The sequence below is a fragment of the Anomalospiza imberbis genome, chromosome 5 (genome assembly GCF_031753505.1).
Source record: "Anomalospiza imberbis isolate Cuckoo-Finch-1a 21T00152 chromosome 5, ASM3175350v1, whole genome shotgun sequence".
Classification (NCBI taxonomy): Eukaryota; Metazoa; Chordata; class Aves; order Passeriformes; family Viduidae; genus Anomalospiza; species Anomalospiza imberbis.
Genome location: NC_089685.1, coordinates 35403734 through 35420358, shown reverse-complemented (window position 1 = coordinate 35420358; position 16625 = coordinate 35403734). Strand labels below are relative to the sequence as shown.

The window sequence follows — 16625 nt, the reverse complement described above, 5'->3', positions numbered from 1 at the left end:
CACCCAAAAGTATCTAAATTAAAAATTGATGGGACCATATATTCCATCCAGCACTTTGATGATATTTGATAGAAAGGTGACGACAGGCATAAGAGCCGCTTCCGAAGTTGCAGCATTAAGGAATTGAGCCCTCGGCATAGTTACGGATGCCAGAAGTATTTTGTCTTACTTCCATGCTTTAATCTGTGCACTCAAAGAAAGCACTCAACATGCTGGGTGAGATAATTAGACTGAACACATGAGGTATGTCCCGTCCTGTGGTTGTGAACATTAAGTTGGCATCTGTTCAGCTCTGTACAGGTATGTATTTTAAGACTCCTTCCATACGACACTATTTGGGTTATGCATAATAGCTATGTGCATGAATGTCCTTTTGGAAGCAAAATCACTTACTGAACTATCCCAGACAATAAAAAGAACAGTGAACAGTTTGAGGACATCAGTGAGGCAGCATCTGGAGTGCTGTGTCCAGTTGTCCAGTTTTGGGCTCCCCAGTATAAGAGAGAGATGGAGTTACTGGATCAAGTTCAGCAAAAGGCTATGAAGATGACTCAGGGACTCAAGAGAATCTCTCTTATGAGGAGAGACTGAGGGAGCTGAGCCTGTTCAGCCTTGAAAGGAAATGACTGAGAGGGGACTTTGTCGATGTCTATCAGTATCATCAGTATCTGAAGGTAGGGTGTCAAGAGGAGGTTTCCAGGCTCTTCTCAGTGGTGCCCAGCAATAGAACAAGAGACAATGGACAGAAACTAATGCACAGGAAGTTCCACCTGACTATGAGGAAGAACTTTACTGTGGGGGTAACTGTGCACTGAAACACATTGCCCAGAGAGGTCATGAAGTCTCCCTCACTGGAGACATTCAAAAACCATCTGTAACACAGCTCTGTGCAATGTGATCCTGTGATCCAGGACGACCCTCCTTGAACAGGGAGGTTGGACCAGATGATCCATTGCAGTCCCTCCCAACCTGACACATTCCGTGATACTTTGACTCTGTAATTACACATAACTCTTTTGGTTTCTGTCTGAGTGCAGAATCTCCTGGCTTCCTTCTCCTGATGTAGTCACTGACCCCTGAAATGAGGGTTGGGTATGCAGGGTAGCAGCCATGGTTGCACAGCACAATGCAGCAGGATGCACTGATCCCTAAGCAAGGGAAGCCTGGAGCTGGCCCATCCCAACATCACTGTGAGTCCCAGCCAGGTAACCACACAGATGCATTCAGGGAGCTGCTCCTAAGAGAACCCTCCCTGCAGTCACCAAAGCTATTTTTGCACAGCACTCCTCAGCGACTATGGCTCCATGGAAAGCATAGGTAAAGCCAACTCCTCCACCTGTACACCCACTGCACAGATATTCTCTCAGTCCTAAGCAAGACCTAGACATGGCTGAAATGAGCTGCCATATGCTAAATTCCTTCATTTTCCCATATACTTGCTGCTGCTGGAGGATGTCCACATCTTGTACAAATTACTTAAATAATGTGTTACAATGTGAACAATACCTACACGGAGCCCAGGATTCTCGCTTTCCTTCTACATACTGGTGAAAGTTCAGGGGCAGTCAGGAACACCAGCAGCAATATATTCCAAACCTCTTCTTTACCACTCTTTTCCCGCCTGATATTTAAAGTTTTATTCCTGTAACTTATGATTGATTTGTTAGTAGTCGTTACCCAAAATGTTTGTCTTATTGTTGTTCACTGGAAGCTTATGCTGGATACTTCCTTTTTTCCTGGTTACATATGTTCTATAAAAGACACTTCATGTCTTTTTGCTAATACTTTATCAACTCTAGGTCAAAAGAGAAAACAAATATACAAAAAATCCTATCAAAATTCATAGACTCCTTTCAACCATTCCTCAGCCTTTCTCAACTGGATCCAAGACTGAATTGGAAGATGCTTGCCACTTGCATGCACTCCTAAATTCCACAATTTTTTTCTAAGCTATTTTTCAGGCTCACTTTCATTGCTACTGTAGCAGTGTAAATGTTCAGAGTATGAGCTATTGAACTACTGGCAGAATCTGCAATTTCTTAATGAAAATGAAGTTGCTTCTGAAAATAAACAAACATAATTAGCAAGCCTGTGCTGTGTGAAATTTGCACCATTCTCTTGTTAACCTCTATGTCAAAATGTATTACTTGTATGCATGAAAATTTGCATTTGCAGTTCAGTAACCTCACAGATTATGATCTAACCACTTTTGGAAATAAAATGCTGCAAGAAATAAAAGCAAACCCAGTCTCTGGCTGCAATTTGTTATTTTAACAGAGCCTTTATCTTTAGCGTTTATAACTGCTTAGGGCTTGATCTTCATAAATCACATCCTGTCTAAAATGAACTATATTATTTCTACAGTAAAGTTTCTAATTTCTTCCCTGCTCCCAATTAAGTCAAATTAGCTCTCTCTTGCATCTAGCTTCCTCATTACAGGTCTGGGCCCAAGGATACGTATTTATAAGTATTTTATAGGACAACACTCTTTCTGGTTATTTGTGAGCACAAAATTTTGTCTGCCACGACAACATGGGATCCTTTCAAGAAGCAGGTTACTGACTTTACCAACTGGGCACCCTCATAGTAACAGGTGAGCCCTCTTTCACCTTCTTAGCTTTGAGGGACCCAGTATAAAGCACAAGATGTTTCTTTCCAAGAGTGATGCATCCTATGTTGACCTACCCCTTTCTGATCACACACTGGAGGGACTCACATCCTTGTATGGCAATGCAAGATGGATCTACTGAATTCTACTTTCCTTCTGCATCCAGCCTATTTCTTTCATCCCTAAGCAACAACTTGTGTCAGCTCTACAACAACAGGTCCAGCCTTCCTATCATACAAAAGGTTCCCACTTCTACAGCAAGCACATCCAAATCTGACTTGACTCCAGAGTGCTACTCTTAATCAAAACTCAGCTTAGCATTCAAGCTGCTCATTTACTGTGTTCCACAGCCTGGTGACTTATACATCCTTTCTCTTTTACAGTTCTAAGCTGGAAAGGATTCAGGAGAAGAATAACATCGTCAATACCATGAGGAGTGACTAAACAAATTATTGGTTTCCTATCCAGGAAAAGAGAGATTTAAAATGTATTCTATAGTCATGATGGCATATGGAAAGCCTCCAGGGATGATTTGATCATTCTCTCTTCATATACAAAAAACTAGTAGGAATCAGGTTAAAAGCAACAAAATGAGACAGTTCATCAGACAGCGAATAGTTGAGTAGTTGAGCCATAGAGCTTGTTGACAAAGTTACTGTAGGTACTAAAAGTATATGTGTATTCGAACATAAACAGCTGTCTCTGGACAGAAATCCTTTCAAGATAATTAGATACATAGAAAACACATTTGTGAGAACAAGAACTCTTCAAGTTCTTGATTGGTGAGAAGCTTGGAAAACATTTGAAAATAATCAGCTATGCTCATCCTATTCTTTCATCTCCCCTAAGCAGCTATTTATGATGGATACAAGTCACCAGCCACGGCCCTGACCAGCACAGCAATTCTTACAGATGCAAACATGGAAACAGACTCTCCATACACAGAAAAAAGGCCTTAGCAGACTGCCACAAATCCTGCAGAAAATAATGAGCATTAGCTCCCAATTCCGGTAATGGAACTCTTCAATCTGGAGTGCTAGTTTAAAGCTAGCTAAGTATCTCTGCTGATATTTTTCTTATTGGGCTACAAATGTCTGACAGAATGACTGTAAAAATGCACTCCAGGAGACCACTGCAGTATTCTAAAATATTAAATATTGATCCCTGGAATCTACAGTTGTTTTTTTTTCCCCCTTAGTCATGTTTTCTGACATATGTACTATCTTTTCTGCTCACCTTTATGATTATGCATAATGTAGGAAGGACTTCAATTCAGTGCTTCAGCTACTTTATTGAAAAGCATTGCTGAAACAAACCCTTAAAAATGGAGACCATTACTTTTTATTAATTCCTTTAGAACATTTTTCAGAGCAAGCCCACAAATTACAGAATGGTTTTAGAGCAGTGGTCAGTGAGCCCAGCAAGACCTCACCAAACAAAGTAATCCATTAGTAAGTTATCCTTTACTCCTGATTCAAAGTCCTGTGTGACTTTGTAATGGTCAAGAAAGCCACAAAATTTCATCTGCTTCTGCTCCTTGTTAAAGTTTCAGGTTTCACACTTGGTCAATTTCCAAATGCATGTTCATACGGGTGGTTTTGCCTGGCCAAAGTCAGGAACAGAAACATTGCCCAGGCCACCTACTGATGAACAGTACAGATCATGGTATAACAGGACAATGTCTGTCTATAGTGATCCATCATACCTGATTTCAGCTTTATTGTCCTAGCTTTTACCCTGGGAACTGATTTATCTCCCTTAAGTGACATACAGCCCAAATCAGAGTAATTTCATATGCCTCATGTAAGCACATCAAAATTTACTCAAGAAGTTTTAGGTTGTATTCAATCCCAGCTAAGCTTCTGCTCCTTTATTCACTAGCTACAGGTGTAGCTGGAAGTAATACTTTTGCAAGAAACTCCATTATGTTATCAGTGGTTTTAAGGTACTCACTGTGCCCACTCTTCACATCTGTCACACATACATGGCATGCAACTGAGATACAGAAAAAAGACTAAGCAAAGATTTGAATGTTAAATTTCAATATGCTCAGTGATTGCCATAGTTTCTGGATTGCTATACCAGGTTTCCGTTGGCCAATACATAGCTATTTTTATATGTCAGAATAGCTTCAGCAGGGAAACTGGTCACAGACTTAAAATGATGGTTAGTTCCCTATGAATCATTTCACAACTACAAATGAGAAACACACAGGTGGTCTTGATTTTTTAGATGTACAGTGGAAATCTTTGAAATCTCAAATTTTCTTCTCAGCCCCATTTGCTCATCCATGGAGGAAGACAGCAAGCCAGTTCAGAAAATGTACTTTCAGCCTAGCATTACTAAATAGCCCCTATGGGAAATCTAATCTGTTATTTGTGAAGATGAGAAGTTATTCCATCTAGTGAGACCACAAATGCTGAGTCTTCCCTAAGTTACGAAATGCTATTCAGTCTTAATCAGAAATGCTCCCATTTCTTCCATTCTGGTTATCTCCTCAGCAAACATAATGGAGAATTGTTCTGAATTATGTGCCAGATCTTCAGTGTGGGAAAAGGACTAGAATGATGTCAACAAGACCAGAAAATTCTGAGGGAAGACAGGCAGGTAAAATCACAAGAATTGCCACAACCCAGAGAGGTGGTTCTGAATGTTGTTTTTAAGCCAATACATAATTTTAAAACATTTTGTTTGTGATACCTACACTAAAAAATTAAAGTTAGCTTTAGAAATGAACTGTTGGCCTCAGTGACCATCTAGGCAAGGTAGAACTTTTAGATCACAACAAGCCTGAAATACATGTACAAGATCTCGTCACATAAATTTCCTTCAAATTTAGAAGCAATTTTTGTGGTTTTCCATATAAAGGACAGCCAGAACTAAAGAATTTCATTGATTTCTACTATCTCATACTGTTAAAACACAAGAACAAATATCATCAAGAAAGATTAAAAGGTGAAACTTTCACAGCTCTAAAGAACTGAATGTTTAAATGTAACTTCCAGCGAGAAATGACTGGGAAAAAACTTAGTGCAACTAATTAGGCCCTAATGACCAAATTTTTGGGTGGAAAGATTTGGTGATGAACTGCATGAAAAAGACACTCTGTTAACCCCTTTTCTGAACTGCCCCCCACTAAATTTCACCAACACAAACACATCCTATACATATGTATTTTGAAGGGGCAACTTGAGCTGTGTTGAAACAACTTAGCAGGAGTCAGGAGTCATTTCTGCCATTAGCAAGATAGGCAGGGTCCTGCTTAGCAACTTGCAGCTTTACAAAGACAGCTCCCAAGTCCACAAATTACAAGTTAACACTGAAATGTAAATCTAGATGTATTTTTTGGTATAATTTTCCTGGCAAAACCTTACGTTATGTGCTGTTAAATGCTGTAAATTATATACTACATAAATTAGTTGAAACACCTCATGTCAAGTCCTCTCTACAGTTTATGGTTTGATAGGTAAGCAGAAAAGACAGCCTTTTTTATTTCTGTACTATGTGAAAATAGAAAGACCAGACATGCTGAAAAATCAGCTCAAAAACAGTTTTAGAAAATCAATCAGAACAGGACAAGGTACGAAAAATGATGATGATAATAATTAGAACCAAGACATGCATGGTCAGTATTGAATTTCCTCAATCAGGAACTGCATTATAGCACACCCCATGAAAAGAAGTGGCTGGTGTAAATATTTTGCTCTGTTTCAGTAACATAATCTCTGTCATGTTTTTGGTTTTGTTTTTTGTGTGTGTGTGTGTGTGTGTGTGTGTGTCTTTCCTCTTTCTTACTCTCCTAAAATATTGTAAATGAAAATGGAATCTCTCCACAAACCACTACAAAGACAGTCTTTTGGCTCTTTCAGTGCTCCACTCTCATGACAAAGCAGAAGCAATTCCTTTCTTCTTTTCCCCATCTGACTACAAGACCTCAAGAGGATGAAAGGAACTTGCATATTGCCTTTTCAGCTCTCTTCCCCTGCAGCCATTTTTCTCCCTCCAGCTGGCCAACATCAGGGCCCCTGCAATGCTTTCCCATTTAATTCCTGCCCTCGATGGGGCTGCACAGACATGACTAATTGCAATTTACAAAACACTTCTAGTCTGCCCGGGCACCAGGCTCCAGCTTGCTCTACACCCAGTGTGTCAGCCCTGCAGGGACAAAACATCAGATGTTTCCTTTACAGCTTATGGCAGGGCACAAAGAGCAGATCTATCAAAGCTGATACACTGTGTCTTTTTGAGAGCAGAATGGAGCAAAAGACTATGAAATCACCTGTAATAATTCTTCTCTTTCTGGTCTGAATTCCTAAGAGGTGTTTTCCTCTCTTCCTAATGCCATTGTCCTCCCTGTAATGGCTTAGCACTTAATGTCACTATCTTTTGAAACAGGTCAGGCTAATGGCAAGCTTGCTTTGGGCATATTGATTCAAGCTCATTAATATGCATACTCTCTCTCCATTTGTTTCTCTATTTACTCTGAAGTCGCCTTGCTGGAACCTGCAATGCTTTTCTGTGTTAAGACTCTTGGCTGGCATTTCTCAGCTTGCTGTGTCTGTTTTTTATCTAGGATGGAAATGGGACTGAAAGCTGCAAAAATTAGTCGATGGCACCTCAGGTGACATTTGGTGCCCAGCTGAATGAATTTCTTGGCCTCCTCACCCTCACCACTGAGAGGTGTTCTTTCTACTTGCTCTCAAGTTGGCTGTTTACATTGCACATTTTAGGGCAAGTAGCATCTCTGTATTTGTCAAGCATCTACCCCAGGGAAGCACAGCCTCTCATTGTGCTCCTACAAAATATAACACCGTCAGACTCTTTCTAAATGTTTCTTCCACCTGAAAGAGCTATTTCCAGCATGGGGGGAGAAATCAGCTTTGACTCAGATATCAGATTCTCAGTGCGATAAAGGAAAGTGATTCAGCTGTCTTCTTTTATTTTTTGGTTTATGATTCAGGAGCAGCTCATTGTTCAGATGACACAGTCAGCCATAACTGGGAACTTCTGTGAGGGGGAGGAGTACAAGCATTTATGTAATATTCAGAGGTCACTTTATATTAATATCTCTACCCAAACAGCCCAGTACCAACCTTTTCCTCTGCAACAGGCCCATGTCATCCAAGCTTATTTTGGGCTGAAATATTTGGGCACATAATTTTCCTCAAAATACTTACAGGGACAGCCAGTTAGGCAGTTTCTCCTAAGACTGCATATTATGGCAAGGCGCTAAGTCCTACTTAGTCCTACTAAGTCCCTCCCAAGCACATGTGGAAATATGCACCCAACTTTCATGATTCCTCCATACAAACAACAGTTTCTTCTCTACAGACACCCATTAGAAAAACAAGGAAGACACTGGGAATCATATTAGAGAAGTTGGCCAAGATCAAGACATTGAGCCTGTCTAACTAAGGAGTGAAAACAGTTTGATTAAATTTAGTGGCTTCTTCTGGAAGGAGCCAGAAGATTCAAATCAAACAGTATTCAAATCAAGCGAAGGGGTACAAACACCTTTTTTGGCAGATAGGGCTCTAAGCTTCTGCTAAGACAGTGCATCAAAACTTCTGCAGTTTAATTGAACCTAATTTGACTCTGCATCCAACAATTCTTTCCAAGCCTTTAAATCCCCACTGTACTTGTGTAGAAGAACAGCAGTATGATGCAAAATTTTAAAGTAACCAATTCCTCTGCTCGATCTCACAGAATTTTTCAGAAGATAAAATGTTTAAATGTGGAGTTTTATAAATATGGAGTTTTTTTAATCCAATATTAAATATAATATTAATCCTTAAATTATTTGCTGCATTAGTTTTAATAGGATCCACCAAAGGAAATATACAGTAAGTCAAAACAACTGAACAAAGCAAGTGGTAAAGACCAGTGGTCACTAATTTATGTCATGATGCAAAGGGTTGCATCCCAGTTACTTGGAATATGGCAATAGAGCAGAGCTGACAGGTGCTCATGGGTGGAGAGTCAAAACAGCTTGACAAGGTTCCTCACACAAAGGTCATGAAGGCTCCAGTCTCAGCAGCGTCTAATAGCTTTAACACACAGACAGCTCACATTGTCTGCTGGCTTGTGACTCACTTGATGCAAGAGAGAATCCATCTCCCAGCTGTTGGTTGAGGTGCTTGGTTTGATCTAGATCTACTGCTGCACAGCCTTGGCTTAGTAACTATATATTCTGCAAGGGGAGCAGTAGGCAATGATGCAATGTCATCTTAAAATCCATCACACAGTGGAATACAATTAAGGTTGCAAAACTGAACAGTGAGTACAGAAATATCAGTGCTAAGAGCCAAAGTGGCCACCTCTGGAGGATCTAACAGTCTAGAGATCAGAGCACACATCAAAATGTTTTATGTTTTGGTTTTTTTCCAAGTTTACCTTTCTTACTCATTTCCAGCACCTTAAAGCAGTCAAAATTCATCTCAGCTAGCCCTGAAAATTGGTGATTATGAAAAATAAAAATTGAAACAGATTACTTAGTGTGATCAGCTTTGGTCTTCTTAAAAACAATGGAAAAACACCTAAAGCTCTGTGATTTTCAAACCATAGTCATATGGAACCTGAAAATGTAGTCAGCACAAATACAACAATGCACATCAGTTCATCAGCTAAAAATCAGGAGAGATGAGATAGCATGCCACAAAAAGATTTTGACTCACAGTGGCTAATTTCTGAACATCTTCATCAGATGCCCCCAGTGAAGCAAGTCCTATCTCTTGTGAAAACTGTGCAAATTTGGGATCAGCAAGTAGAGGCACATGTCCCAAGAGTTCATGGCATGTATCCCTAAGGGAATGGAAATGAAAAGAGAGTCATTACAGAAATAATTACCATAATAATTTCATAATTAATTTAACATAAGACATTTTACGGGGGTCTGACCCCTACCTTAGAAGTCTTACAGTGAAACATGGTTTTTACAGTGTAGTTGTTTCCTTTGTATATGGTTTCTATGTGTAGGTAGAAACACACACATTTGCTTCTGTTAAATAGGTTATTTATCATTTAACCCCAGCTGTTCTGTGATTTGCTCATCATTTCCAGATTGAGTGGGAGAGCCTGATCACTACAATCTCTCAGACTTGGTGACATGAAGACTGAACTGCCCAGAGGAAAGCCAGTTGTCCCACAAGTAGTTTTCAGCTTTTCTCTCTACATTAATCAAAATCCAACACATTCCCTCTTCCTCTTGTCCATTCCTCTTTCTGTAATTGGGTAGCACTCCACACCAAACATTTTGCTACTTGCCCCCAGAAATATGGGGCAATATTTACAGAGGTTTCTGTGTGTCTAATTTCTCATTTAGTCATGAGATCCTACTGCAATTACTGGGTACTTTTGTTATGCAGTCTGCTTTTCAGCGAGTAGATTTCAGAAAAAGCAGAGAATCCAAGTCATTTCAAAAAGAACAGCTGTTCACATCTGTAAGTGCATTGTTAGTCATGACAAAGTGCAGACATAAGTGTACAAAAAACTGTTAACAGAAGTGCACATGCATCATCTACAAAAGCTTTCAAACAATTCTGAAAGTTTTGCTGCATTTGTTCGCAGGAAATAATGGACTTGGTAGTAAAGTTCACTTTAAAATCCAATCTGACATTTCCTTTACTTTCTGTCTTTCAAGACATTCCTCTTTTTTTTTTTTTTTTTTTATCCTAAGCTGTAAACAAATGTTTTAAAGGAAGGGAGAAAACATCAAGTTTTCTGCCTTCTACCCAAAATCATCCAATTTGTCTTTTATAAACTATTTTCATTTGAAAAGTTACAGGACATGACATTTCAGATAAATCATGAACAGAAAAACAACCCTCTATATAATTTAAAGTCTTCTTACTCAGTATCCTCACCAAGAAGTCTGAACCAATAATGTGTAGGTGGATGGTAGTAAATAGAAGTTGGTTGTTCGCATCACTTGACTGGATAATCATTAAAGCTACAGGTCCTTCTTTAATTAATTCCATTCTAATCACAACAATTTTTTTCTATATTCTCCTGCAAGATTTAGCTCACTAACAATGCAAAGGACAATTGGGAAATATAGTTTGCAGTGACAGACACACCACTTTCCAGTACCAAGTAATTCACTGGAGGAGCCTGTTTGCTCCAACCATCAACTTCCAACACCAAAATGGGTCAGAAAGCCCATTCTTTGGAAGCCCAGCACACCAATTCCTACCTCCACCGAGCAAACCGACACTAATTGCTGAGCATCTGGGCTACACTCCATCAGGTCAGCTGTATTTAGCTTTGTATCAAGTTCCTGGCTCCAGGTAAGCACACTCATCTGCAGGCAGGCTTCTACAGCAGCATCACTACTACTGGCACCTGAGCTAGTACCCATCTCTCTATTTTCTTGCGCTGAAGCCACAACCCCCAGAAACAAATAAGCAAAGATGATTTATTCCCATTCTGCACTGGGACACATGGCCTTTGTTATGTCCACTCTTGCAGACAAAATGAGACCAGACAAAGCCTAATCCCATTAACTTGTCTGTCTTGGCAAGGGGAAAAGAATGAGGAGGCAGAAGATATTTCTCTCATGCCTTTAGCTTGTAGATTCTTCCATTAAAGCTATGCAAAGTAGTATTTTTAATGTGATGTTACAAAGAGGGAAGCTTAAAGCAAAAAGAATATGAACAAAAAAAGCCCAAAACCACAAAATCTTTCAGGCAGAAACATGAACCAGCATTTGGGATTGTCATTGGAGTCTTTTAGACTTCCCTGCCAGTCTGGCCCTTTATAGATAGTCTTAACAATATAATTCTTCGCTTAACTACCAAGGCTTGATTCTTTTGTTTTCTCTTATTCTGAAAATAATTAAGTTCCTTTAATTTATTCACACACATTGCTCAGAGAAAATAAGATTTTTGTAATGCACTTTTCACAGCAAAAGATTTTTCTTGGAGTAAATTAGTTAGTAAAGCAGAAGAAATCTAAGTAGCTCTGTGTATGTAATAGAAACATAATTAAAATCAGGAAGAAATATGGTTTAAAATGCATATGGTAGTGATACAGATCAAACAAAATGAACTCTCTAATTTGTATCTAGCTCTGTAGCCCAGGTGTTAAATCTGACGGAAAGCCCACTGAAGTCAAAGGGAACCTTTTTACCTGGTTTATAACATTGAAATGCAACATTCACCAGTCAGGACCTGCAGCAAGCCTCATTATGGCCCCATATATCAACCAGGAGATCTCAGGGCATTGCAGCTACTGCAGAAGATGAAGAGCTGTCCCCATGCAAGTCAATTTAGTTTTGCCACTGATTTTAAAAAGCACTAGGCTTTCACTCTACACTTCTGGTAACACTTACTGTGTTTTGTATATTATGGAAAGAAACTTAAACACATTTCAAAAGGGATTTTCAAAATTTTCCTATGGAGTTCCTGGTAGCCAGTACACATTATTTAACTAATGTGAACCAGCAGGTCTGCAAGAAGTGGGTATAACATCATTAGAAAAGGAAAACTTAAATCCTCTGTTAGTCATATTTAGCGGTGTTAAGATAATAAACTGTATTTTTAAGTTCAGCCCAAATAAGGAATAAAAACCTTCATTCTAACTCAACCATTATTATTATTATATCCATGACTTTCCAGACAGCATGGCCAGAAATGTTACCAAAAAAGCAGCTGCCATTACTGCTAAGGATCAGCTATAATCCACTGCATAATTCTTAATGTAAGCAGCATCCTGAAAACTCTCAAGGGCTCTCAAATACACAAATCGATGAACCAGGGAACATCAGGAAAAGGGCAGACACACTTAATTTCTTCCTGGAAGATGTTATTGCCTTTATCCTGTTGGAATGATGTACCTAAATCTCTTATCAGTAGATGAAAATGTTCTTCTGGTTTGTACTATGTTAATAAACGTCATCATTCTTTTGCTGAACACTGGTACTTGCTGCAGCCTGAAACACTGGCTTCCCACAGGAGACAAAATCATTGATGCAAAGCCTGGTACTTTCCTTGTGTCATTTATTTTTTTTTAAATATCTACAGATATTTTTAAATAGACCCAAAGAGGTTCAGCCCTTCCTTCTATAAAAGCCCTTCTTTCAAGATTTTTCCTACAAATTTAGGATATTTAAGTTCTAATTACAGAGGTTATAGAAGTGAATAAATTCCTTCAGGGATCACCACCTCCTTTCCAAAAGAAACATGCACACAAAGCTAGCCTCAGAGCATTTCAGCAAGTACTTCACCCCAGTCCCTGATGCTGAGGAAAAAGGTAGAGAAGTGTCTAACAGCACCACCTGGTGACTCCTGCTGGAAAAAAGCTACCACATTTTTAGACACGGCTTAGTATGCCGTGCCATTAAACCTTTTATATTCAAAAATATTACTCCATGGTTTTGGCAGTCAATTCATGAAATCAAACTTAGGCATGAGTCCAAATGTTTACGGAACTGGAGCTGAATATATATGTATGAATCCTGTGTGTAAATTTGGAAAAAAATCAAACATACTCAAGTAGTCCAAACAGATTAAACCACAGCTACAATTTCATGCTAACTGCCTGATGACTGATTCACTGCAAAAATGTCATTCCTGTTACAAGATCAGCAGATACCTTTGGTAAAACTACCTCTATATTGTCTAAATGGCATGTACTGTTCTGCTATTACTGCACAGAATACAACATATACAACACAAGACAAGAACTAAAATCGCTTTGATCTTCTTTTTCCCCACTTTTAATCAAAAGACCATATGCCAAAATATTTCATACTAACTCACAATATTCTGTTTTGGAACATCTGAAATGCTATCCCATAAAAGTCATAATTAAAGTGTTTCTTATTTCTGTCATAATTTCCCTGTAACAGGATTCAGATCTAATGTTCTCTCTTGGTAAGAGAATAGTGCTCTTGCTTGTGTTGTGTTATGGGAGAGAAATGAAGTTCAGCTGTGCAATCTAGTCCAAAGAAATAAAAATGGGAACACAGAAGATCAAATTAAAATTCTGAAAGCAGGGTTTTTTCAAGATGTTCAGGGTTGTTTTTTTTTCCCCACAGCTTCTTTCTAGCTGTCCAGCAGAAAATAAAATTGGAGACACTTTTTCAAAATTTTTAGGTGAAAACTCAATTTTCAACTGAAATATAATTTAAATAGTATTTCTGACCCACTATATAAATAACCCAGTTTTTAAGACCCTTGTAAAAAGTCAACAAAAAAGACTTTGAATTAAATTCTGCCTTGCCAATGTGAAGGATTTTGTCATCAACAGTGAAAGAAGAATTTCACATTTTGTAGAAAGGTTCCTCTTTTCAATCTTGCCAAATTCAATTGGTTCTTTTAAGAAACTGGTGAGCATATTCTTTCAGTACTAAAGCGAAGGCAGCAACTTACGGTTCTGGTGTGTAGAGGGGATCTGAGCTGTGCCGTATGTACTGAGTGCAGTGGAAGACTCTGTATGCTAAGCCAGCTAAAAAGTCACGGGGAGACAGGTATCCAGCAACTGGTCTCACTGTGAAGCCAGACCTTTCTGAAGAGAAAGAGATAATAAAAGGCCACATTACACACAACACTGTATCACTTTCTGGTGACAGATCTGTTGTTAATTATTCTACATGACACAAAGAATCTTGACGATAACCACACATCATTTTCAATTATTAAGTGCAAGAAGTATTTTGCATTGCTAGCATATGTATAATAAAAACAGCTTGAGGTATTTCAAAGTTGGTCTGGATATCTTTGTCTAGAAAAAAATGCTAAGGTACCATAAGAGATGTTCTTAAAATTTTAAGAACAAAAATTTTTGTCTGGTACCAAATGGGACAGAAGTTTCCATATTGGAAAATATGCAAAATATGTTCAAAAACTAACAGAACAGAATGGGATTAAAACAAATTGTCCTTATTTTTACACATAAATATTGTTTGTGTCAATAAAATACTGATTTTTATAGTTAAGGTCCTCATTGAAATATTTAACAGTGTTCCTTTTTCAGATTAGTCCCAGAGTGAAACAGTTTCAGACTCAGTGATTTCAAAAAGTATGTTTCTCTCCAGAATTCTTTATTCTTTCGAAGTTTTTACAGCACAATGTTTCAAGTTTTTCTGCAACAGGTACTACTACCTGCTCTATGTAGTCTGAAAACATATTTCTGAAACAAGTGTGAGATTTTGAATTTCTAGCTAGGGAGAAAAAATCGGTACAATTTGGCATCGTTCCTTAGAGACTGTAACACAACACATGAGAGACCCAGAAGGACACAATCAAATTCAAAGAATGATGAGTCAGCTATTAGCAAATGCAGGTTTTTACAAACAAGAATTATGGATGAAGCATAGGCTGAGGAAAGTAAGTTTGTCATTATAAATTCTTTATTTCCTTTAGCTTGTCTATATATATTTGGATAAAATGCTCTCTTACCAGCACATAAGTAGTTTTTTTTCAAACATCCACTTTTATAATATTTTAGTTCCCAAGTAAGAGGTCTAAGAAACAAATATATGTATCTGAAAGGACCTTTGAGGAGAAATTAAACTGTTAAATTAACTCTTTGGTGACTTTTCCTCTAGAGCTAAAAACATCTCCATGCCTGCCACATTGTCCAGATGGCATACATTTCAATGACAAATTAGAAATAAGAATTTATTTTTGAACTTAAAAATGTAATACACTGATACTTTAAAATTAAAAAAAAAAAAAAAAAAAAGAAAGAGAAGCACCACATCACCTACAGTGTCCAACACATCTTTTGCAACATACAAATATAAAGACTAGCTTCATGAGGTCTTGAGCGCTCCGGAAAGCCTCATTCATCAGACTACACAACAGTGTGCTAAACATGCCCTCCTCTTTAAATTCAGTTATCTTGGCATTCGACTCCCCCTTTTTCCTGCCTGGATATCTGGGGGATTCCCAGTGCGGTTATCAGAAGTCCCCATCTGTGGCTAACTCAGATTATCCTTTTCACTGCACCAAAGGATTTTTTCCCTGTACAAGATAACATCATGCTTTACATGTTCAGCTGATTAATTTCTCTCCATTTCATACTTGCAAATATCTACATAAAACTGTCTTGGCTCAAAAAACTCTGCCACAGAGAACACCAAAACCAGAATGATACTTCAGGTTAAACTGAAGGCCACTGACAGTGCTCTGAGTCTTTTCACTCAATACTAACAAAAAAGAGTATTTTCATATAACCGTATATATTGGTAAACCAAATATGAATCTTACCTTTAAGAAAAATGGAAACATCTTCCAGCTGAGGCACATTATCTTCTCTGTATCCACAGTACTTGCTTAGCAGAGGAAAGTTTTTTAAATATTCACGACAAGCATGGGTGGGATAGAGTTTACTGAGTTCCCTAAATACCACCCCCCAAGTTTTAACTTCTTCAGCTGTGTACTCCACTCTTGGAATGGGCTGACCACTATCGGAAAAAAAATACAAAATACATCTGAATACAACCAGACTGCAGACAGATTGTAGATAGCAACATTTCCACAAAAAGTATTATTTAAATAAAGGCAAATAAGACTATTAAAACTATTTGAACTATTTTTAATTGACAGCTTGATGCTTGTTCCTTAGAATTACTTCTTGATGCTATGATGTACATATTCCATCATTTCTTTAAGAACTGTTTTTCTTACTAAGCAATCTCATTGCTTCTTAACCTTTGTACATATCATAGTAGAAAGATGGATTTGTTATATACCATGTTCCAATACCAGATTAATATTTCTCCACTTACTGCCAGTGGTACCTTTCCAAGAGGATGGCTGAAGATCCTGATTCAGTCTAACAAGTAGATTGAATAAGACCTTCAGCAGACTGCATTCTCTATCCATTCTTTACAATACATAATATGCACACAGCATCAAATGCTGGGTCAAGATTAGGCAATTACATAGATGCTTAGAAATGTATGGATCCAATTAAAATGTGTATTTATTGCTTAGACAGTTGCTTACACATGCAGATATGTTTGGAACCCTGAATTCATGCAGGACTATTAGGAGGAAGATAATCTGAGAAC

At 38.2% G+C, this 16625-nt stretch overlaps 1 protein-coding gene across 3 annotated transcripts in view; it reads right to left on the bottom strand.

Annotated features, from left to right (window-relative positions):
• Positions 1–16625, bottom strand: part of TPH2 (tryptophan hydroxylase 2) — a 78743-nt gene that overhangs the window by 47796 nt on the left and 14322 nt on the right. For all 3 annotated transcript variants that reach the window (XM_068190233.1, XM_068190235.1, XM_068190234.1), the window contains exons 6-8: positions 15820–16016; positions 13978–14113; positions 9283–9409 (exon numbers count right to left, since the gene is read on the bottom strand). In XM_068190233.1, coding sequence (XP_068046334.1) covers positions 9283–9409; positions 13978–14113; positions 15820–16016 — 460 coding nt within the window. The remainder of the gene's footprint in view (positions 1–9282; positions 9410–13977; positions 14114–15819; positions 16017–16625) is intronic.